Source organism: Schistocerca nitens, chromosome 8, assembly GCF_023898315.1.
Source record: "Schistocerca nitens isolate TAMUIC-IGC-003100 chromosome 8, iqSchNite1.1, whole genome shotgun sequence".
NCBI lineage: Eukaryota > Metazoa > Arthropoda > Insecta > Orthoptera > Acrididae > Schistocerca > Schistocerca nitens.
Genome location: NC_064621.1, coordinates 463,667,767 through 463,693,323, shown reverse-complemented (window position 1 = coordinate 463,693,323; position 25,557 = coordinate 463,667,767). Strand labels below are relative to the sequence as shown.

The 25,557-nt window shown below is 43.1% G+C and overlaps 1 protein-coding gene across 2 annotated transcripts in view; it reads right to left on the bottom strand.

Annotated features, from left to right (window-relative positions):
* LOC126198493 (tropomyosin-1) overlaps window positions 1-25,557 on the bottom strand; it is a 112,626-nt gene that overhangs the window by 63,034 nt on the left and 24,035 nt on the right. For both annotated transcript variants that reach the window (XR_007540080.1, XM_049934868.1), the window contains exons 2-5: window positions 14,663-14,825; window positions 13,031-13,156; window positions 10,219-10,352; window positions 2,409-2,526 (exon numbers count right to left, since the gene is read on the bottom strand). Coding sequence is in view for 1 of the 2 variants with exons in the window: in XM_049934868.1 (XP_049790825.1) it covers window positions 2,409-2,526; window positions 10,219-10,352; window positions 13,031-13,156; window positions 14,663-14,776 (492 nt within the window). In the remaining variant the exon portion in view is untranslated. The remainder of the gene's footprint in view (window positions 1-2,408; window positions 2,527-10,218; window positions 10,353-13,030; window positions 13,157-14,662; window positions 14,826-25,557) is intronic.

Here is a 25,557-nt window from a genome sequence, read left to right as displayed (position 1 = left end):
GTCTCCTGCGCTTGCATGAGACACTTTGACAGCTGCGAACCACCTGCATCCCTTCGCGCTTGACGTTTATCCCGGCAGCGATGTCATCTTTCAGCATTATACTTGTTACTGTCTCGGAGCCAGAACCGTACTACAGTGGTTTCAGAAACATTATAGTGAACTCACGTTGATGTTTCGACCACCTAATTCGCCTGATGTAAATCCCATGGAACTGATCTGGGTGACCATCGGGTGCCCACACCGTGTATACAAATCAGCTGCCCACTATTTACGGGAATTACATGATCTGTCGTTGACATTTAATGTCACATACCTCCATAAATCTACCAACAAATTGTCGTATCCCTTATATGCAGATCAGTGATGTATTTTGTTCCAGACACGGACAAACATGCTGTTAACTATGTGGTCATAATGTTTTAGCTCACCAGTGTAAAATCAATTGCAGACGAGTGGCGGTGGAATTACCGGCGTGCGTTTTCCTTACGTTTCCGTTTATTTACTCTAGAAAGTGGACGAGTCAGGCTAACCCAAGTAACTGCACTTTGTGCTAGTACGGGAGACTCAAAGTCAATTTTGTGTTAAATTATTAATAACGTCATGTTTACGTGAATAGTGTCACGTTTCAGAACATATCTTAAGGAGAGGTAATGGGATATCAAATAAAAGGTATAGGATGCTATATAAGTAAATATCCTGCTGTTCGTAACTTCGTAATGAACAAATACACTACCGGCCATTAAAATTGCTACACCACGAAGATGACGTGCTACAGACGCGAAATTTAAACGACAGGAAGAAGATGCTGTGATATGCAAATGATTAGCTTTTCAGAGCATCCACACGAGGTTGGCGGCGGTGGCGACACCTACAACTTGCTAACATCAGGAAAATTTCCAACCGATTTCTCATACACATACAGCAGTTGACCGGCGTGCATCGTGAAACGTTGTTCTGATGCCTCGTATAAGGAGGAGAAATGCGTACCATCACGTTTCCGACTTTGATAAAGGTCGGATTGTAGCCTATCGCGATTGCGGTTTATCGTATAGCGACATTGCTACTCGTGTTGGTCGAGATCCAATGACTCTTAGCAGAATATGGAATCGGTGGCTACAGGAGGGTAATACGGAACGCCGTGCTGGATTCCAACGGCCTAGTATCACTAGCAGTCGAGATGACAGGCATCTTATCCGCATGACTGTAACGGGATCGTGCAGCCACGTCTCGATCCCTGAGTCAACAGATGAGGACGTTTGCAAGAGAACAACCATCTGCACGAATAGTTCGACGACGTTTGCAGCAGCATGGACTATCTGCTCGGAGACCATGGCTGCGGTTACCCTTGACGCTGCATCACAGACAGGAGCGCCTGCCATGGTGTACTCAACGACGAACCTGGGTGCACGAATGGAAAAACGTCATTTTTTCGGATGAATCCAGGTTCTGTTTACAGCATCATGATGGTCGCATCCGTGTTTGGCGACATCGCGGTGAACGCACGTTAGAAGGGTGTATTCGTCATCGCCATACTGGCGTATCACCCGACGTGATGGTATGGGGTGCCATTGGTTAGACTTCTCGGTCACGTCTTGTTCGCATTGACGGCACTTTGAACAGTGGACGTTACATCGACCCGTAGCTCTACCCTTCATTCGATCCCTGCGAAACCCTACATTTCAGCAGGATAATGCACGCCCGCATGTTGCAGGTCCTGTGCGAGCCTTTCTGGATACAGAACATGTTCGACTGCTGTCCTGGTCAGCACATTCTCCAGATCTCTCACCAATTGAAAACGTCTGGTCAATGGTGGCCGAGCAACTGGCTCGTCGCAATACGCCAGTTATTATTGATGAACTGTGGTATCGTGTTGAAGCTGCACGGGCAGCTGTGCCTGTACACGCCATCCAAGCTCTGTGAGTCCATGCCCCCAGGCATATCAAGGCCGTTATTACGGCCAGAGGTGGCAGTTCTGGGTACTGATTTCTCAGGATCTATGCACCCAAATTGGGTGAAAATGTAATCACATGTCAGTTCTAGTATAATATATTTGTCCAATGAAGACCCGTTTATCATCTGCATTTCTTCTTGGTGTAGCAATTTTAATGGCCAGTAGTGTATGTAAGAAAAGTAATCATGGTGGTTTATGTCTACTGGTAGCTGAACAACGTTTTTATTTTGGTTCCGTACAAGAAGTAATTTGGGTTTTGAGGATAAACGGCGCACCCTGTGGAGTACAAATGGAGCTACTTGCTACCAGCACTTGGGGCACTTGAAAACACAGCAGATAATGTGATCAGACCATTGCGAAATCAAGAACTAGCACTTCCTTGCGCCAACCCCTCCATTAGTACGCTGTGGGGTGCGCAACGTGAGAGGGGCCTCGGCGTGCCACTCGTCTGACGCACCTCGTCGGACTTTCCGTCGGCGTCCTCAGCGAGCAGTCGGGCCTCCTTGAGCTGGTTGGTCAGCTGGTCCATGCGCTCCTCGTCCTGCAAGCTGCGGTTCTCCAGCACTTTGCACATTCTGTGGACACAGTGCACCGCTCACTTAGCACATATCATCACACTTTTCTCTACGTTGTTAATTGAAGAGTTCAATGTAAAACGTTCTAAGCGCCATTTTTTCACAAAACAAGTTCGCAGTGCTGTTGTGTTCTCAGCATTTTTTTACATGTCCCTAGACTTCAACCTGGCGCCACACCAGGGAGCAAGTCTCTCATATATACGTTAGTAGATGGCGCATGGTGTTTGTGCCATGCTGTACTTCCCTCTGGATTTCCAATATAAGATACGAAAACTGGAGTTTGTTAATAACAGTTCTGCCAGTTGAAAACTTAATGCTGTGTTTCTGTACTTGTGTTAACTTAGATAAAACGTAGTATATCACTATTTATGGCGTTTGGAAGAACACTTCCTTCCGTTTTGTCGAAAACTGACAGTTTTGAAACCGTCTCTATATAAGGAATACGATTGCTCCAAAAAAGGAAACAGCAAACAGCCACTGACAATGATGCTAGTTGTTTACTCAAATAACCCCCTTAACAGTTTCTAACCGAGAGATTCAGCCTAAGTTGGCTGCTCACTTGTAAATTAATTTGTTGTTGTTTACATTAGTGGTTGGGAAAGAACAGCCGGAAAGTAATGTAAACAGCAGCAAACGTAATATAAACCGGAATAGCAGTCTGAAGAAAGTCAGTTCGGAACCGGTAACAAAGCTATTTGTGTAAATAAATGCCTGTATTAACAATATATGAATGCTGTTATCTTTTCTTTTTGCAAGAATAAATTTGTAAAAAATTTCTATCTGGCAGTTACACCCAAATACTTTCCTGGTATGGCACTTAGAGCGTTCTTAATAAAGTATTTATTTTCTAATTTGTCTCATTATTTTTTGCAGTGATGCGGTGAGCAGCATAATTCTGTGGTATCATAATACCTTCTCAGTTTTTTTGGATGCAAATCAAATATGTACAAACAGATATAGATTTTTTTTCATTCTCCTGACAAATGTCAGATTTGGCACTTAGAACGTTCTCCATGTCCACTCTTCAATTAGTTTCGTTATGAGGTACGGTAGGAACTTACTAAGCAAAGCTACTTGGATATGGAACAAGTTACTCAATGATGTTTAGAAAATTTATAAACAGAAGAAACTAAAGAATTAATAAAGGACGATAGACGTATTTTGAGACAGTATACGAGTAAATAACACATTATAAACCAAATAAGGGAAAGAAGGAGTGTAGAGTTAGGAAAGGTTTCAACTCCTTGTTATATTTGAAGAGTCTCTTTTTCAGTTCTGCTGGAAGCCTATTAAAAGTGAAACCTGCTGAACAAATGCACACCTCCTTGTACAATCCACAATACTGTGTTATAGGGAAAATCGATTTTCGTCAAGTGTTCACCGAATGAATGTTGCTGTTTCTTCTAAAGAAGTTACCATTATCAAAAATAAATATTATGATGGACTGACAGAGTTAGAATTCCAAGACTCTTGGCCTACATGAATTTCGCGAAACGACACCGCAGATTTGCCTGATCGTTCTTTTCTAGGTTAAGAGTATTTTTGGTGATTTCACGGAGTTGCCTTAAAATGTGATAGCACCGGAGGCAGTAGAGTGGAAACAGGTAAAGTAAACAAGCCTTCATAGGTCAGTGTCAGAGATAGTGGAAAATATTCTTATAGTGAACGAATAACATTAGCACTGCCACCATGGACTTTCTCCGCATATAGCATCAACCAACAAAGAGGCGAAACTTGGCACCTCTAAAAACATTCCGACCTCAATTAATCAGTTGATGGTTAAATGTACCAGCTACTTAAAATATAACTCGTTTCAGACTCCTACCTTTTGAAAAGCAATTTCTAATCCGGATTGTCAGCGCAGAATTTCCAAATACTGGAGTCTGAAGGCAGTTACAATTCACGGAGCTAGTGCACTCATCAACGATAGATAATTGGAAGTCTAAATGTGTTTAGGGCTATTTGTTGACACTCTTTGTGTAGGAAGTGCACAGATGATACAGGCTATTGTAGCTGATTCTGCCGCGCGAAGTGGCTGCGCGGTTTGAGGCGCCATGTCACGGATTGCGCGGCCCCTCCCGCCGGAGATTCGAATCCTCCCTCGGACAAGGGTGCGTGTGTTGTTCGTAGCACAAGTTAGTTTACGTAGTGTATAAGTCTAGGGACCGATGACCTCAGCAGTTTGATTCCTTAGGAATTCACACAAATTTGAACATTTTTGAGCTGATTCACACCGAAGTCATGGAATCTGAAGATTTTCGACACAGGGACGTTCTAGCTTAGAGAACATGCAGTTTCGAGCAATATCTGCAGACAAACCACTGACAGTGAGAACAAGAGGAAGAGGAAAATTAATGGAAATGAAAATGTGTTTGTTTGGTGCAAAATTGGAAACGACAGTGTAAAGTACCATCGTCAGAAGATGTAATAATTTGTTATCGGCAGTGATCATGGTTACGCAGGAACCCTAAGCTACTAAATTTTATAAAATAGGCTCATCCTCACGTCAATTTCTTTTGGTTTTCTAGTTATCATACGTCATTTTTCGTTATTTGAATGACACGAAACACTTCATTGCTGGTTGATAATAGATGCCAACTGAACAAAGTCGTCGACAATTTTTGTAACACCCATCTTTAAATTGTTGCCAGGAGAGTGAAGTGTTTCATATCAGGTAGCTAACGAGACAGGAAGGCTGAAACTAGAAAACCAAAAGAATCTCGACATGAATATGTGCGAATTTTTCTTGAGTTAAGTAGATGTGTGTCCAGCAATCTATGTCCAGATGAGAGCAGAAAAGAGATTTTGGCTGGACAGAAGAGTAACTAAAAGAAAATCCACTAAATATGGCGTTAATAATTCTGCTAGTTATTCTGCATGCAGTGAGCCGTAGCGGTTAGCGTCGGTGGCTGCTGTGCTGAGGGTGGCCATTTATCGTTTCTGGAAGGTTCTCGAAATTTTGTACGTTTGCAATGTCTGTATATTCTGGGATACCAGTAAAGCCCCGACCCTGATTCTTTAAATAGTCAAAATCCCACCTATAAAAGAGCTTGAAACATCTGATTACTTTGCTAACGAGTTAATGTCTTAAATATATGACGATAAGTACGTAAGCGAGGACAAGTTTACAAAAGGTTTAAAATTATATTTAAAGTTTGTTGGAAGTCGTTAAGTGCTCTTATTATCAAACACCTGATTGGTACAGTCTGGGTAATTTTAGTTCCGTTTTAAGCAAAATCTAGTTTTTTTTTCACGCATCTGCGTGTTTATGACGTCATACCTCCCGAATTACATGCAGTACAATGATATAATTTTACAAGTACATTTAGTAGCTCATTTGGATACTGTCTAAAAATGTGTTGCGACTAGAGATATTAGTAAAGAAGTAACAAATTAAAATCTCATGCCTGGTGCTGAAGTTTTTACTTTACGAACAGCGAAAATGCAGTAAGTAATATACTTTTTTCCTTTCATCATTTGTGGGTCGGGGGGGGGGGGGGAGGGGGCAATCCAGAAGAAGTTTGAAATTATACAGGGTGTTTCAAAATCACACCGACAAACTTCCAGGGAATGTAGGTGTCTTGAGGGACATACTGAGGATAGGAACAAGTGTCCGGAAACATCATCGAACTACACTACAGAGAGTCGAAGTTATAAGCGTCGGCGCCTGTATATGTATGTATAAACAGCGTTGTTCCATGATGATGTTACAAACTTTCAGGGATGATGGAGAAGGATAAATGCACCAATTTGAGTTAAGGGGCCGCCGTCCGGAAACGAACGAGTTGAGAGTTACAAGCGAAAATCCTTCTGATACCTCTGCTAGTGCGACACGTGTGCCGGTGTTACCTTTGCTAAGACTGAATTCGGAGGTGGCAGTGTGGACCAAAACAAGGAAACAAAAGTCCAATAAACACGGGCTCTACACTGCATACCTGAAGAACTAAGGGTACTTCTTCGTCTTTGCTACTGTGAAACACTTCTCCTCTACTGAACAAGAGCTCGTAGCTTTTAACGTATGCATTTCAGAGTCCATGTTTACTGGACTTTTTTTCTTGTTTTGGTCCATACTGCAACCTCTGAGAGTTGCTTATCCTACAAGATTAGCAGCACAGTACCCGTACACGTATTGCAGAACGACTTTCGCATATAGCTTTCGACTCGTTCGTTTCCGGACGAGGGTCTCTTAACTCCAATTGGTGCATTTATCGTTCTCCATCATCCCTGAAAGTTTGTCACATCATCACGGAATAACGCTGTACATACACACACTATATGATCAAAAATATCCGGACATCACCAAGAACATACGTTTTTCATATTAGGTGCAATGTGCTGCCACCTACAGCCAGGTACTCCTTATCAACGATCTCAGTAGTCGTTAGACATCGTGAGAGAGCAGAATGGGGTGCTCCGCGGAACTCACGGACTTCGAACGCGGCCAGGTGACTGGGTGTCACTGGTGTCACATATCTGTACGCCAGATTTCCATACTCCTAAACTAAACGTGAAGGGATACGAACAGCGCAAAAGCGTACAGGCCGTCCTCGTCTGTTGACTGACAGTTGAAGAGGGTTGTAATGTGTAATAGACAGACATCTATCTAGACCATCACACAAGAATTCCAGACTGCATCAGGATCCACTGCAAGTACTATGACAGTTAAGCGGGAGGTGAGAAAACTTGGATTTCATGGTCGAGCGGCTGCTCGTAAGCCACACATCACGCCGGTACATGCCTAAAGACGCCTCGCTTGGTGTAAGGAACGTAAACATTGGATTATTGAACAGTGGAAAAAAGTTGAGTGGAGTGACGAATCACGGTGCACAATGTGGCGATCCGATGGCACGGTGTGGTTATGGAGAATACCTGGTGAACGTCATCTGCCAGCGGGTGTAGTGCCAACATAAAATTCGGTGGCGGTGGTGTTATGGTGTGGTAGTGTTTTTCATGGAGGGGCTTGCACCCCTTGTTGTTTTGCGTGGCATTATCACAGCACAGGCCTGCATTGATGTTTTAAGCATCTTCTTGCTTCCCACTGTTTAAGAGCAATTGCAGGAAGGCAATTGCATCTTTCAACACGATCGAGAACCTGTTCATAATGCACGGCCTGTGGCGGAGCGGTTATACGACAATGACATCCTGCACAGAGACTTGATCTGAATCCTATAGAACACCTTTGGGATATTTTGGAATTCCGACTTCGTGCCAGGCCTCACCGACCGACATCGATACCACCTGGGTCAGATACCTCTCCTCAGTGCAGCACTGCGTGAAGAATGGGCTGCCACTCCCCAAGAAACCTTCCAGCAACTGATTGAACATATGCCTGCGAGAACGGAAGCTGACATCAAGGCTAAGGGTGGGCCAACACCTTATTGAATTCCAGCATTACCGATGGACGGAGTCACGGACTTGTAAGTCTTTTTCAGTCAGGTGTCCGGATACTTTTGCTCTCGTAGTGTACATATACAGGCACCGGAGACCATAATTTCGACAGTCTGCAGCGACGTTGGATGACGTTTCCAGATACGGGTTGCTCAAGACACCTTCTACAACGAGCCAAAGTTTATGGCAGTAGTTTTGAAACACACTGTATACAAAGTTTGTTGTTAAGTCCCTAATGCTCAAATGTTGGTTAAATATACTCGGCGTGATTTACGTTGCTTCAAAACAGTTACATAGTTTCCAACTTAATTATTTGTCTAAATGTGTTAAACCTTTAAAATAAGATTAAATTTCTTAATGAGAGAATGAAGACTAGTTTTAAATTCCGTCAGTAATTATATGAATTACTGAAAACTATATTTTTGTTGTCCTTGGAAGTCGTTAGATAGACAACCTGCTGCTGAGATCATGAACGATCAACCGTGAACAGGGTTAGTCGTTTAGTGATATAGATTCGACGTTTTTTATAAATCATTCTCCGTCGCGGAGTTCAGTTCTGTTCGGGTTGAACATTGGTGTTCCTCGCAAATCTTCTTTCGGGCTAAGTTTTGTACTTCATTAACGACCCTGATTTCCAATTCGGTCTTTATTGTGTTTACGACGTGACAATATAAATAACAACGTAACTACAAAAAAACTGAGTTTGAAATTCTAAAACAAACGTATTATTATTGGACATAATTTTTTATGCCCTCCGGGATAACACCATATAGTATTCATCGATATTTGGCGCATAAATTCGCGCTCGTTGCGTTTTTCAACCTACTGCTGTGGAGAGCCATAGACTTCTCTATCAGCGGCGGGCCGCGCTTTAATGGAACACCATGGCACTGTGAGTGGCTGCTTTCAATCCGTTCTCTCTCGTCGCAGATAATTTCGTCGCGTGAACCGATTTCCCCGGCGCTCTTCTATTTTGCACCCCGGATATAGCGTCACTTTCGCAGCCCGGAGGGACTAGATAACCAGCGAAATGCATGGAGCCAAAAATACCGCCTCACTCAGCCAGGAATTGTCAATTTTGCCTTGCCAAAAGTGTTCCAACGACCGTACAGCTTCCGCGTTTCGTGAACTTTCCCCGTTTCATTATTTTTTTCGGGCTATTCACGAACTGAACTGAGGGTGTAACTTTATCAAAGTGTTGAGTAACATATTCTGGAAATAAACTATCCCTACATTAGGTATACGGGTAGTCATAAAGTTGTAATTGTCACCTCTAAAAATGAATCTGCGACTACGGAATCTGGTGATGTCAGCCCTGTACACATCCACCATTCAAAGTGACATATTAAAGCCAAGGATGAATAAGGTGGCAGAGACTTTGGTTGTAGAAGTTCTCACGTTATTGGTGGTCATTGAGCTTGCTGTAAATGAAGTTACACAGTAAATCTACAACACGACAGCCCATAGACAAGTGGAATATATTTTTCATGCAAGCAGTTATGAAGTTTTCGCAAAATAGATGCGGTGTCATAATGGTAAGTTGGACAGGTCTTACAAGAATTGTAAGGTGGCAACACTGATGCAGCGATATTGTTCAGAGCATCTCACATTTTTGTGCATAAAAGGTGGAGGGGAAAAATCTGCAAATATTTTATTTGTTACATCCACCCTGAACCGTCACTTCAGACACACAGAGATTCGTAGACCAGCAAACCTGGACAACCACAAAATTATACTTGAGTATTGCTCATCAGTGTGGGATCCGTACCAGATCGGGTTGACGGAGGAGATAGAGAAGATCCACAGAAGAGCGGCGCGTTTCGTCACAGGGTTATTTGGTAACCGTGATAGCGTTACGGTGATGTTTAACAAACTCAAGTGGCAGACTCTGCAAGAGAGGCGCTCTGCATCGCGGTGTAGCTTGCTCGCCAGGTTTCGAGAGGGTGCGTTTCTGGATGAGGTATCGAATATATTGCTTCCCCCTACTTATACCTCCAGAGGAGATCACGAACGTAAAATTAGAGAGATTAGAGCGCGCACGGAGGCTTTCAGACAGTCGTTCTTCCTGCGAACCATACGCGACTGGAACAGGAAATGGAGGTAATGACAGTGGCACGTAAAGTGCCCTCCGCCACACACCGTTGGGTGGCTTGCGGAGAATAAATGTAGATGTAGATGTAGAAGCGGTGGATTCGTGATTCTATATTATTAGCAGAGGCTTCGTAGTAACGCCATTTACAATAAACTTAGCCATATCTGATGACGTTAGTGACACCGGCAGTCGCCAGACTGGTAGCCACTCACCGCTTGGACTCCTCAGCGGCCTCTGATGCCTCGGCCAGCTTGGTGGAGGCGGTGGCGAGTCGCTCCTCAGACCTCTCGAGGTCCTCCTCAATAAGCTGCAGCTTCCTGTTCAGGGCAGCCATCTCGCTCTCCGCCTGTCAAACACACGTACACCCAGCACCTCAAGTTAGACTTCCAGCCACTTTGCGTATCGTTTCACATTTAATATCAGAGACATTTCGTAAGTATTTTGCGGCGGTATTTTGCTGAGAACGCAACGAATATATGCCTTCTGGCTACTGCGAGTGTTGAGATTCTGTTCTAGTTTTATAGCAAATTTTCACACATCGAGTGAAACAAAACAAAGATAGATACTCAGCCATCACAGCAACACATATTTACATATACAGGGTGCCCCATAAATTTTGCAACGATCTTCGAACGGTTGTAGAGGAAGTCTTGAGGAACAAATCGAGGATAGGAAACGTCGTCCAGTGATGCTATAGAGCGTCGAAGCCATACGCGCCGGCAACTGCCATTAGGCCATCTTTTCGGCAGCAACTGTAAATTTGACGGACCGCAGGCGGAAGTCTCGCAATGCTGTTTGTTATTCAGTGATCGCGACTAATTGTTACCGTTACCAGTGGAGAAGATGGAGCTAGCTGCTGCGTAAAAAGACCTTATCTCCAATGAATGACGTGCTCTGTTGTCTCTGTGGATGATGGTTTCGAACACAGGTTTCGATCCCCAGATAATTTTTTTCCTGAAACTCCAGTATCTTTCTGTACAGACTGCAGATGAAAACGTTTGTCTGAAATCGTCATCCACCAACGCAATAGAGCATCGCATTCGTAAGATGCAGCAGATAGCTCAGTCTTCTCCGCTGGCACTCGTGGCAATCAAGTGTGATCATTGAATAATAAACAACATTACAAGGCGTTGTGCCTACGGTTACGGTCCGTCAGCGTACAAAACCACGTTTACTGCCGAAAGGATGGCCTAATGGCAGGCGCCAGCGCCTATAACTTCGACGTTCTGTAGCGTCATTGGACGTCATTTGCGGAAGAGGTTCCTGTGCTCTGTTTGTTCCTCAAGACATCCTCTACAACCCCCAATGTTTGGCGAAACATTTCCGGTACACCCTGTATATATACACTCCTGGAAATTGAAATAAGAACACCGTGAATTCATTGTCCCAGGAAGGGGAAACTTTATTGACACATTCCTGGGGTCAGATACATCACATGATCACACTGACAGAACCACAGGCACATAGACACAGGCAACAGAGCATGCACAATGTCGGCACTAGTACAGTGTATATCCACCTTTCGCAGCAATGCAGGCTGCTATTCTCCCATGGAGACGATCGTAGAGATGCTGGATGTAGTCCTGTGGAACGGCTTGCCATGCCATTTCCACCTGGCGCCTCAGTTGGACCAGCGTTCGTGCTGGACGTGCAGACCGCGTGAGACGACGCTTCATCCAGTCCCAAACATGCTCAATGGGGGCCAGATCCGGAGATCTGGCTGGCCAGGGTAGTTGACTTACACCTTCTAGAGCACGTTGGGTGGCACGGGATACATGCGGACGTGCATTGTCCTGTTGGAACAGCAAGTTCCCTTGCCGGTCTAGGAATGGTAGAACGATGGGTTCGATGACGGTTTGGATGTACCGTGCACTATTCAGTGTCCCCTCGACGATCACCAGTGGTGTACGGCCAGTGTAGGAGATCGCTCGCCACACCATGATGTCGGGTGTTGGCCCTGTGTGCCTCGGTCGTATGCAGTCCTGATTGTGGCGCTCACCTGCACGGCGCCAAACACGCATACGACCATCATTGGCACCAAGGCAGAAGCGACTCTCATCGCTGAAGACGACACGTCTCCATTCGTCCCTCCATTCACGCCTGTCGCGACACTACTGGAGGCGGGCTGCACGATGTTGGGGCGTGAGCGGAAGACGGCCTAACGGTGTGCGGGACCGTAGCCCAGCTTCATGGAGACGGTTGCGAATGGTCCTCGCCGATACCCCAGGAGCAACAGTGTCTCTAATTTGCTGGGAAGTGGCGGTGCGGTCCCCTACGGCACTGCGTAGGATCCTACGGTCTTGGCGTGCATCCGTGCGTCGCTGCGGTCCGGTCCCAGGTCGACGGGCACGTGCACCTTCCGCCGACCACTGGCGACAACGTCGATGTACTGTGGAGACCTCACGCCCCACGTGTTGAGCAATTCGGCGGTACGTCCACCCGGCCTCCCGCATGCCCACTATACGCCCTCGCTCAAAGTCCGTCAACTGCACATACGGTTCACGTCCACGCTGTCGCGGCATGCTACCAGTGTTAAAGACTGCGATGGAGCTCCGTATGCCACGGCAAACTGGCTGACACTGACGGCGGCGGTGCACAAATGCTGCGCAGCTAGCGCCATTCGACGGCCAACACCGCGGTTCCTGGTGTGTCCGCTGTGCCGTGCGTGTGATCATTGCTTGTACAGCCCTCTCGCAGTGTCCGGAGCAAGTATGGTGGGTCTGACACACCGGTGTCAATGTGTTCTTTTTTCCTTTTCCAGGAGTGTATATATTCCACTTATATCTAAGGGTAGCATACAGTCTGAAAATAATGAGCACTATCATAAGTTGATGGCAAATTACTGTTAACTTACTTGCATTAACAATGTTCTCTCAGTTCTCGTTAGAATATTTTAGTAGTTACGAATTAAAAAAATACATGAAACTTATCTAATACTGTGCACTGTTTATTACTTTGCAACCAGTTTTCAGCCGTTACGCCATCAACCTGTTTGAGTTACCAATGACGCCAGCGAGTACTCACGTTCTGCAGTGTCTTCTCCTTCTCCTCGAGGTCCTTGTTGGCCTGCTCCAGCTTGTTCTTGGTGTTCACCAGGTCCTCCTCAACCTGGGTCAGCTTCTTCTTCAGCTCCTGCACCTCCTCATTCACCTAGGACACAACACACCGTCTTTTAGTGGCAGAACTAGCAGTCTGCAAGACAATAGTATACCGCAACTTAGACGTCGGAGAAATGCTTTTACAGATTTAGAATAGGTTTTTACAATGTTCACTGAAATACATACTTTGGGATTCGGAACTATCTATTGTTGCTTTAATCTCGAGTCAGAAGATTGGTTCATGCATCTCTACGAGCTATTCTGTCCTGTGCAACTTCTCATCCCTGGATAGGTATTACAACATACATCCACTTGAAAGTGCTTAGCGTACCCAAGCTTCCGTCTCATTCTATAATTTATTCCTTATCCCTCCTCCCCTCCCCACAACACTATTCTCAGTCACCAAACTGACGATTCTTTGATGCCTGATGATGTGTCCTATCCACTTCTTTAGCTCAGGTTGCGCCCCAGTTCAGTTATGTTCAAACTCATACTTACATGATCTGCCTATCTAATCCTCAACATTCTTCTGTAAAACCACATTTAATAAACTTCTATTCTCTTCTTGTCTGACCTACTTGTCGTGCACTGTCTCTTCCTTACAAGGCTATACTCCTTGTAAATGCCTTCAAAAAGGGCTTCCAGACATTAAAATTTTTTTGTTCTCTTCATTTTTATCTGTTTTTTGTTCAATTGCGCCTCCAGCATAGTACACGTCAGATAACTACATCATTATAAAGAAGGGCCAGAATAGCTGCAGTGTATTTATCGACCTTTATTTGTGTATCGGCTTTCATTGACATTTTCGAGTAACTTGCGAATACAATGTTGGGAAGACCATTCATGTACATACGAGACCCACTGCACATTTGATGGATTACATATTGGTACTTATGTCTAGGTGAACGTAACGTCCATAGTACATCGATAGTAAACTGTCACGTAACTGTCATTGCTCGGCCACCCCGGCCGGTTGTGTGTGTGTGTGTGTGTGTGTGTGTGTGTGTGTGTGCGTGTGTGTGTGTGTGTGTGTGTGTTTGGGAAGGGAGGAGGGGTGGTCAGCAATAAAAAGTTTCGTAAAGGTCTGAAATTGTATAAAGTTTGAAGTCTCTCAGCGCTCCATTCTCAAATACTAGATGAATTTCGTGTGGATGATTTGGCTGCCGTGAGTTATGCTGCCTGAAGGCTTACGTACAAATTCTAATTGTAATACTTGTCTTGCTGTGTCAAACGGTGTGTACACTATGAAAGCATCTTGAATTTATAAACTCGGTCAACAGTTACATGAAGTAATCAAAATCAATTTTTTGTTGGCCCTGGAAGCCGTTAGATAGGCACCTTGAATTCGTACCGTGCGTCATTAGCCGATTAACAGTACACGAGATAATATAAACGGTATTAGTTATAAACTTGACGGCCATTGTTAAAAAAATGAATGTTTTGTGATTCCTCAAGAGGTCTTGCTTTAGACAGGAGTTGACTGCTGTTCCGTTAGCAGCTTTCTGCAGCTATTGTTACGCCTGTGCGGTCGGAGCCGCAGTCACATTGGGGTAGGCACCTTGTCTGCGCGAGCATTGGCGTCCTTAGCCTGCTGCTCGCAGGTGTCTGCCTTGTCCATGGCATTGTCCTTCTCCAGCTTCATCGCCTGCATCTTCTTCTTGATCGCGTCCATGGTGGCGGCTGTTCTTTTCTTCTCTGCTCACGGGAAAAATTAGTCCACACTGCAACAAACCAAACAAACAACCGTCAGTCAGGCAAATGTAAACATGTTTAATTTCATACTTGTAACAACGATGTGCGACAGTCATTCGACTACGTGTAAATATATTTCATTTCCAGCACTTTTTAAAGCAATTTCCCTTACACCAGAAAGATCTGTCTCGTGCGTTTATAGCATGGAAGCAACACTTTCATTGATGCACAGTTGTTAAACCTCTTTATAGGAAAACCGCTAAGAAAGACTTATTTAATAATCGCACACACATGACAGTTTGGATCCCAGAAAGTTTCAAGAATGTGAATGCTATTTATACATTCACTCGTCAAATTTATAGGTCTTAAATAATAAAATATGGGTAGTTTGTGTCTTTTGAGATCTTTACAAGACGCTTGATTGCATGGATTTATCACTCTCTCAAAATACGTTTTAAGGAATTGATAGCTTTATACAGAAGTGGTTTGAGCCATAACAAATAGAATGCAAAAAGTTGTGCTCAATAATTCAAACAATGCTAGAAGCAGAGGACTGGGGAGAAATCACGCAGCGACTGCCACAAGGTTCAATTATGGGCCCACTCCTATTCCTTTTATATATGATTGAGCTTCCACTTAACATTCATCAAGCAGAAATGGTACGTCTTGCAGACGATACTAGTGCTATTATAAATCCCGTTAGGGAGAAAGCAACAGAAGAGATTGTTAATGAAGTTTTTCAACGAATTCTTAAGTGATTTTCTTAAAATGGACTCTTCTTAAATTTTGAAGAACCACACTATATGAAGATCTCTACAACAAATACAGTAACACCAAAAACTAACACAACATATGATCAGAAGCCAGTAAACAGGGTAGAATGTTCCAAATCTTTGGGTGTATATTGACAAAATGTTGAAGTCCAAGAAGCATATTACCGAATTGTTCAAACAATTAATTCCAGCTACCTTTTTACTTCGAGTAATTCCTACTCTCGGACAAAAACGTATTAACCTCCTGACATATTCTGTAACTCATTAACGTCTTACTGAATGGATCATAAAATAGAAAGTATGACCACATGAAAGCGAGCAGTAAAAAAATCATGCACTGTTCGCTTGCGGTCGCCTTGTAGGCATCTCTTCAAGGAGTTAGGCATTTTAAGTGCTCCGTCACAATACATATATCCGTTAGTGAAATTCGTCGTAAAAATCAAAATTCATCATAATTTGAGAGGAATAGTGATGCTCATACCTACACCATAAGAGGAAAATGTAACCTTTATTGCCCATTATTAAAGCTGTAAGAGGCTCAGAAAGAAGTTCAATATGCAGCAACAAAGATTTTTGGTCATTTGTCCAAAAACACAGAACGTCTGACAGATAGCAAAGCATTTTTTCAAATCTAACCTAAAATCATTAAGTTATTTATTCTGGATAGCCCATTCTATTGCAGGAGCACATTTGTTTATTGTATGTTGTAGGTCATTCGTAACAGCAAAGAACTTGCATTAGAAGAGATATGTTTCGCAGTAGATCTTGAGGTACGCATTTTAAAGCCTATGTTTTCCGGACATTTTTTTCTTCTTGTTTTTGCCCTTATTGCCACCATCTTAAATTACAGAAAACTTTTTTTTAACACTCTGTACATGAATTTTGTTATTGTTATTTGTCATAAATTGTAATACCATGATATGTCCAATATCACGGATGGATAAAACTTCTAGTACTGCTACGTCACCGGCCGGTGTGGCCGAGCGGTTCTAGGCGCTTCAGTCTGGAACTGCGCGACCGCTTCGGTCGCAGATTCGAATCCTGCATCGGGCATGGATGTATGTGATGTCCTTAGGTTAGCTAGGTTTAAGCTTTTCTAAGTCTAGGGGACTGATGACCTCAGATGTTAAGTCCCATAGTGCTCAGAGCCATTTGAACCATTTTTGAACTACTACGTCAACAAATTATTTCCCGATGTGGACTGGTCTACACTTCACTTCCTCGAGTAATAAGCTACAGCAGTCGCTGGATGTGCACTGTGGTCGATGACCAATCGCTCAGCGAGCCTTCGTTTACACAAGAGTTTAATTTTATGGTGAACAAAGTACAGTCTATTGGACGTAGCGGCGGCGGATACTCCCAGTCTGCCCTATCTGCCTACCCAAACTCTATCAGCGCCCGAACATCCTCCACGATCCGTTTTACACTTATTAGCCGAGCTAAGCAACTGGTGTGGGCGAGCCGGAAATTGTGCCGGGGTTACATGACGTCAGCATCTGTAGGGTACCACCCTCCCCGAGCTGTTGAGCGCCGAAGCATGCAGGCGTTCGCGAGATGTTCGAGGGGGAGGTGTTAATTAACACCGCCCTTCCATCTCGGCGCCGCGAGGTGGGAACACTGTTTCGCCAACAGCAGTAATTACTAAGTTTTGGCAGCAACGGTATCAGAGAAATACAGGGGCGAGGCTCTGGCACTTGTAAGAGAGTGCACCAAGCGGATCTGCGAAAATACCACACGCTTAAATTACCGAACACATTTTAGCGTAGCATGCATACAAAAGTCCCGTTCGGCCAACACTCGAATATTGCTCGTTAGTATGAAAAACTGGTAGAAGCCGACCTCGGGGAAGATTAGTTTGCATTCCGTAGAAATGTTGGAACACGTGAAGCAGTACTGACCCTACGACGTATCTTAGAAAATAGATTAAGGAAAGACAAACCTACGTTTCTAGCATTTATTGACTTAGAGAAAGCTTTTGACAATGTTGACTGGAATACTCTCTTTCAGATTCTGAAGGTGGCAGCGGTAAAATAAAGGGAGCGAAAGGCTATTTACAATTTTTACAGAAACCACATGGCAGTTATAAGAGTCGAGGGGCATGAAAGGGAAGCAGTGGTTGGGAAGGGAGTGAGACAGGGTTGTAGCCTCTCCCTGATGTTATTCAATCTGTATATTGAGCAAGCAGTAAAGGAAACAAAAGTAAAATTCGGAGTAGGAATTAAAATCCATGGAGAAGAAATAAAAACTTTGAGGTTCGCCGATGACATTGTAATTCCGTCAGAGACAGCAAAGGACCTGGAAGAGCAGCTGAACGGAATGGACAGTATCTTGAAAGGAGGATATTAGATGAACATCAACAGAAGTAAAAGTGGGTAATGGAATGTAGTCGAATTAAATCGGGTGATGCTGCGGAAATTAGATTAGGAAATGAGACGCTTAAAGTAGTAAACGAGTTTTGCTATTTGGGGAGAAAAATAACTGATGATGGTCGAAGTAGAGAGGATATTAAATGTAGACTGGCAATGGCAAGGAAAGCGCTTCTGAAGAAGAGAAATTTGTTAACATCGAATATAGATTTAAGTGTCAGGAAGTCATTTCTGAAAGTATTTGTATGGAGTATAGTCATGTATGGAAGTGAAACATGGATGATAAGCAGTATAGACAAAAAGAGAAGAGTTGCTTTTGAAATGTGTTGCTACAGAAGAATTCTGAAGATTAGATGGGTATATCACGTAATTAATGAGGAAGTAGTGAACAGAATTGGAGAGAAGAGGAATTTGTGGCCCAACTTGACTAGAAGAAGGGATTGGTTTTTAGGTTACGGTCTGAGGTAACAATGGATCACCAATTTAGCATTGGAGAGTAGCGTGGAGGGTAAAAATCGTAGGGGGAGACCAAGAGATGAATACACTAAACAGATTCAGAAGGATGTAGGCTGCAGTAGGTACTGGGAGATGAAGAAGCTTGCACAGGATAGAGTAGCATGGAGAGCTGCATCAAACCAGTCTCAGGACTGAAGACCACATCAACAACAGTATGGGTTTCTTAGCAGACATAACTGATAGAGGAAATAGAGAAGATCCAAAGAAGAGCAGTGGATTTCGTTACAGGTTCATTTCATAAGCGCGAAAGCGTCGTGGAGATGCTCAGCCAACTTCAGTGGCAGACGCTGCAAAAGAGGCGTTCTGCATCACGCTGTGGTTTACCGTTAAAGTTCCGAGAGTGTACGTCTCTGAAAGAGGTAACCAATATACTCAGTTCTCCTACGTATATCTCATGGAATGAAGATGAAGCTCAAATTAGAGAGATTGGAGCTGACACGGAGGCTTACCAGCTGCCGTTCCTTCCACGAACCATTCGCGACTGGAACAAGAAAAGGGGACAGTTACACCGGTACCCAAAGTATATTCAGCATGACTGCAAGGTGGCTTGCGGAGTACAAATACTGACGTATTGGGGTTAGACGAAAATACGGAAACACCGCAAGGAATGCGTGCTTGAAATAAACGCAGATACCAGCCAGGCCTGCAGGTTCCGCTTTGTATTTGTCGTGAACCCTGTTAGCATCAAAACAAAATTAAGGGAGCTCCGTACTGTTTCCGACTTCTGGTCGAGTTTACGTCCCAAAACTAAACATAGCGAGGGTTTGCTGATAACTGAGCAATCATATTGTGGTACTGTATGGACCCCATGTTCCTCTGTAAGGCGGCGTTACTGCCACGGATTATGTGACCAGTCTGCCTTATCAGTTCCACCCCATGTACAGTGTTAGTTCCCGAATTATGATGCTATGTTCCAATACGATAAGGCCCTTGTTCACACAGCTCGTCCAAGAGCGGTTTCGTGAGCACGAGCATGAGTTTTTGCATTTGCCCGGCCCACCACTATCACCAGATCTTAATATTATGGAGCCTGTGTGATCTACTTTGGAGAGAACGGCGCGTGATGACTATCCACTACCAACGTCGTTACCTGAAGTTCGCACTATTTTGAAGTAAGAGTGGTATAAGGTTCCCTTGAAAGTCATGCAGGACTTGTATTTATCCATTCCGAGACGACTGGAAGCTGTTTTGAATGCCAAAGGGTTTCCAACGTCGCATTCGTCATGGTAAGGTGTTGTCTTTTTGGTGTGTCTACCTTCGTAGATGTAGAGTAGTCACAAAGAGCCGCCTAGAGATCGGCGGAAAAAACTGCAGAATGAGAAATTTACGCAGGATGGAGAAAGACAACATGATGATGTCAGAGTAGGGTATAAAGCGATTAATCTAGGAAAATTTGCCAAACATCTGTCGGTCGGAAATGCACCAGTGTGAAACTACGGTCGTAAGACGATAACCAATCAGCGACAGGCTTGAGAATGTGTACGCATTTAAACTAATTTGGCCCAGTTAATACTTATTGCCCTGAAAGTTGGAGTAACTAATTAAACTAGGTGAAGCTAACAGTCAAACCCAAGAAAACTTTAAATTCTCATGCATTCCTGGATACGTTAGGTGCGACTTTTCTGTGATGTTTACTGGATACTGTTGGCTAATAAGTCAACTACGCTAAAATTACCGCAATGTACTTATCAAGACAGTGAGGTGAGCTGTGTTGCAGGAACGGCACAGTGGTAATACAGACTGTATGTGATGCTTTAAGACGCATTTTTATTAATAATGACGTCTTTAGCTCCAATTTTTGCTAATATAAAGAAAGCATCTATGAACTTCATTCTAACACAGCCAGTAGATCAGTTAGTGTGAATTATGACAATGGTCAATACGAAAACCGAAATTCAATTTTAAACACTTTTTTCTCAGATCACGTTAATGCTCGAAATTTCTTCTTCCAAAATTCACAACGACAACAGCATAATACATCAGCAGTTCAGCCGAACAAACCATGATTGGCACCCTGCGAGATCGTGCAGTGGTTAGCACACTGGACTCGCATTCGGGAAGACAACGGTTCAAACTCGCGTCCCGCCATCCTGTTGTAAGTAGGCAGTTTAGGTTTTTATGTTGGTAACTGCTGTTTAGTTTTTTATGTTGGTAACGTCACGTAGCGCTCTGTATGAAAATCACTGGCTGTGCTTTGTGCAGTCTGTGGCTGGTTGGCATTGTTGGAATATTCACTGTTGTAGTGTTGGGCAGTAGGATGTGAATAGCGCGTACCGTTGCGCAGTTGGAGGTGAGGCGCCAGCAGTGGTGGATGTGGGGAGAGAGATGGCAGAATTTTGAGAGCGGACGATCTGGATGTGTGTCCATCAGAAAGAGTAAATTTGTAATACTGGATATCAAGAACTGATGACTTTTGAATATTACGAAGGTAAATACATTGTCTGTTCTCTGTTAAAATCTTTCACTTGCTAACTATGCCTATCAGTAGTTAGTGCCTTCAATAGTTAGAATCTTTTATTTAGCTGGCAGTATTGGCGCTCGCTGTATTGCAGTAGTTTGAGTAACGAAGATTTTTGTGAGGTAAGTGATTCATGAAAGGAATAGGTTATTGTTAGTCAGGGCCATTCTTTTGTAGGGATTTTTGAAAGTCAGACTACGTTGCGCTAAAAATATTGTGTGTTAGTTTAGTGCTGATCAGAATAAGTAAAGAGAGTGATGTCTGAGTACGTTCAGTTTTCAGCATTTTGAAAATCAAATAACGTAGAGGTTTATCAGCACAGTAATTCATAAATTTTTCTAAGGGGAGGTTTCACTGTTTTATGTTTACCGGTTCAGGCAAATGACGGATGATTCATTTGAAAGGGCACGGCCGACTTCCTTCCCATCCTTTCCTAATCCGACGGGACCGATGACCTTGCTGTTTGGTGTCTTCCCCCAGATCAACCAACCAACCTTCCGCATTGGTAGAATCACCAAGGCACTTTTGTATACTGCACAAACTAGAGGGCTCTCGTCGATGATTCTTCTTCTTTCTTCTTCTTCTTTTTCTGTTTTCCCAGTTTCACTATTATTTCGAGATGTAAGGCTACCGTAGGCTACCGTAGGCTATCGTAAGTACGTGCAGACTGCAGATTTATCATACAGCGCTAGCAGAGGCAATTTCCACAAGAAATGGTAAAATTTGAAGAAACACACAAAACAGAAACGTATCAAACACAGTTTCAATACTTCGTCAAGTTTATAAAAAGCATGTTTCTGTTATTCATAAACAACTTACATACTTATCAATAATGACAGGAAATTCTCACCTTCGATCATAGTGTAGTGCAAAATAACATCAATAATTATATAGATTTTTTATGGTTGTGCGTGTAAACTGTATTGGCAATAAAAGTAATTGTTTTGACCACATGAAAGCTCAGAAGTTAACCACTCAACTAATTTTCCTTATTTATAAAACGTGATTTATATTTTATAAGGATATAAACTACACAACAGTCTAACGGTGAACGATGTATGTTTCTATGTTAAAAGAAAAAAAAAAGCAAAGAGAAGTTGTCGGCTCCCATTTTCCCTCTCACACATTTGTTTGTTTCTTTCGTTACCAATGCTACCAATACCATTTTCTACATCATTTATATACTGTACCATAACTAACGAACCAGAATTTTAGAAAAACGCAATTTTACTACTACTATATGTAGAGCTTAATGTGTACACACGCCATGAAAGACAGTTATCACTCTAAACTCCTACGTTCGTTGCATTCCCACGTAGCAACTTTCGATATAATTCTCTTAGTCAGCGGCAGTCCTCGCTCAGCTTTGCTCGAAGCCGCAACGCCTGCCGGAGGGCGGTAATAAGCGAGGCTGCGGTTCTGAGACGCCCTCCGTGTGGTTTCGCTTCCACGGCTGACGAGGAAATCCCGTGCGGCAGGCAATGGCAGCCCGAGGAGAAAACGCGATTGTCTCGCGCCATTTCGTGCACGAGAATAGCGTTTCCGCCATCCGTGCCGCGTGTGCATTTAAAGAGGACAAAGCTGAAAGGATCTTCCAACGTCGCACTAGGACACCACGACAAATGCTGTTGCCTGCAACAAGCTGTCATTAGCTCCGAGCTTTATTATCATTAGTGGTACAAGGTAACAGTATATCAGAATACAGCTATCAAAGGCTTCCTAGTGATTGAAACGAGGAGTTTTATTCGCCCTCGTTGACAAACAGTAGACAATACTAACATACAACAATGACTCTCATAGAACACAATAGCCCAAATTACGACTGAGTCTAGACGAACGATTCCAATACACGAGAAATAACGAGACAGCCATTCCACTGCCCTTTAACAAATACAGGGTGTTCCAGAAAGGACTTTACAACTTTGAAAATTCATATAAATTAATTCATAGTACCTACAGAGGTGATTGTAGCGTCAATTTGTAGGTAAATACATCAAGTTTCGTCTCGCGTAGTTCTTTAGTGTGGAATCGCACTGTAAAGAGCGCTAGCGGCAATTGCGTTAAAGATGGCTGCCTTCACTGGACCCGAACATGCTAGCTGTGTGTTTTGGTTTGCAGAATCGAACTCAGCGACAACAGTGTGGGTAGGTTTACACACATAAATGTAGGATTTGGGGCACTGAAAATCGACATCAAACATTGGAACATATTGGTGATAGCCCTAAACTGAACGTTTTTTGTACATTGAGCAAAAACAAAGTGACACCCCCTTTTTTCCGTGAGACAACCACCAACGGGATAGTGTACCCGGATATGTTACAACAATTTTTGATAGCACAGATCAATGAGGATGACCAAGAACGAAATGTTTACTTCATGCAAGATGGTACACCACCCCACCACCTGGGACTGACGTCCGGGATTTCTCAGTGACCGCTTTCCAGGTCAAAGGATTTTCCATGATGCGCCAATTACATGGTCCCCACGTTCCCCAGACCTGACACCACTCGATTTTTTTTTTTTTCATGAGGATTCATCAAGGATATCGTGTTTGTACCTCCTCTATCGGCTTCTCTACCTGAACTTAGAACATGCTACAGCGAGTTTGGGAAGAAATTGACTTCCGATGGGGTGTATACAGGATAAACAACGGAAGCCACATACAACATCTTTAGTTTAAGGTAAAAAAAAACTTTATGTGTTTCCCTACAAAATAACTCTAAACCAGCGCCATACCTTCTTTCCATAAATTTATATGAATTTTTAATGTTGTAAAGTGCTTTTAGAAACATCCTGTTCTGCTTGGAGATACGCTGTATTTACGTAGAGCAACAAGTAGAATTGGTGCTTTTTGCAGACGATACTAATGTTATAACATACGCGGGGATCAAAAAGTTTCCGTTCGAAGGCTGTGCAGTCCAGAATCGGTATACCAATCAGACAAAATCGCTGTGAGCATTGAAGCAATCTGTTTCGCATAGAAGTCCGTACCTACCTACTGCACTTCCTCACCCAACAGGGATCGTCGACCCTTCAGGGCCTTGCTTAAGGTTTCGAAGGCGGTATTATCGCGTCGGGGGAGCATCATCAGACATAAAGCTCGCTCCAAGGTGCATTAAGGACGTCATTCCACGTAGTTCTCATGAACAGGGAATGAAAGACCTCGGGAATCATGCATCAGCCATCTATTCCAAGTACGTATTTTTTCCCACAATACCTCTAGGAAGACAAGCTGCTGAACAATTAGAAAAAGAAGACAGAAAAATATTGTGTCCATAAGGAGGTTGTGAAACTGGATACGAAGACCTATGGAAGTAGTGTACCGGAAGATGAGGACGATATCAGAAGTCAGACTGAAAAGAGCAGTATTTGTGGGACATGTAACCAGGATGATTATTGAATGACTAAAAGAGGGATAGGACTGGAGGAAGGTCAGGAACAAAAAGCGTTGATGAACTCAAGAAGAAGGTGGAAGAGAAGGGGAATTGAAGAAGTTAGACACCGGCTAAAGTGGCAAAGGTCAACGAGAGATTAGGACACAAAGAAGAGATACAGAGTCACCAATAGAGCAGACGAGGAAGTATATCAAGAGATACTTATTTAAATAAAAAATCTTTTTTATATAACACATTTTTAACGCGGACTAAGAAGTATAAAATAATTTCTCCTAGACCAGTCACATTCCTAACCCGATATAGATAGTTCTGAAAATCTGTGCTTGCGAATATTCAGTAACTGTGAAAGCACTTGTAGAATTTAAAACGAAAAACATAGGACGCATGCAATAGATAATAGTATTGAGGTGAACTATTAATGCGTCAGTTATGTACTGCTTGGGCCCCACGTTTCCCGTTTCAAGTTTTACAACTATTGTCACACCTATTAAAAGTTCACAAGCATCAATTTTCAGGGCTATCTGTATGGGGTTAGGAATCTGTATGGGGCTAGAAGAAACTACTTTATACTTATTAGTCCGTTTTAAAAACGTGTTATGTTAAAAAAAATATTTAAATTATTATTTTCTGTTTTTTAGTCTTGTCTGTATCATTTTTCAATGGGTTTCAAACATTTTGATGAGATTATAACACAGACGTATGATACGTTTCGGGTTTATTTCAGTTTCTCATAACCTCGGTCACCCAATACATTGCTTTCTTCGACGATTATCTCACGAAGACTTTGAAGGTAACAATTTGACAGAATCGAACTCACACAGAAACTTACTAGCAACCGTTGTTACCACGAAACATTCGTAATTGTATAAGGAAAAGAGGCAATTAACAGCAGTACACAAATTGCCCTCCGCCACACACCAGACAAGAAAGCAAGTAAATATTGTATTGCCATACAGTTATGACCTATGTCAAAAGTTTCAAGTGTCTAGCTCATCGAGAAGCGATAGCAGTAAGCAAAGTAACCTCCGCCACACAGGATACTGAAGATCTAAGAAGAAGAGACGAAGGGGAGAGGGAAAAGATTCAAAGTGAAAGAAGAAGAAGAAAATGGAATCAGTGAAGAGGATCCCGGTAGTCCTATAGAAGTACAAGAAGGTGATAATGAATTGTAGACGAAGTCTGTGGTCATTTTTGGTACAAGAAATCGGTTTTCACCCCATCATACGATTAACAATAGTATACACTACTGGCCA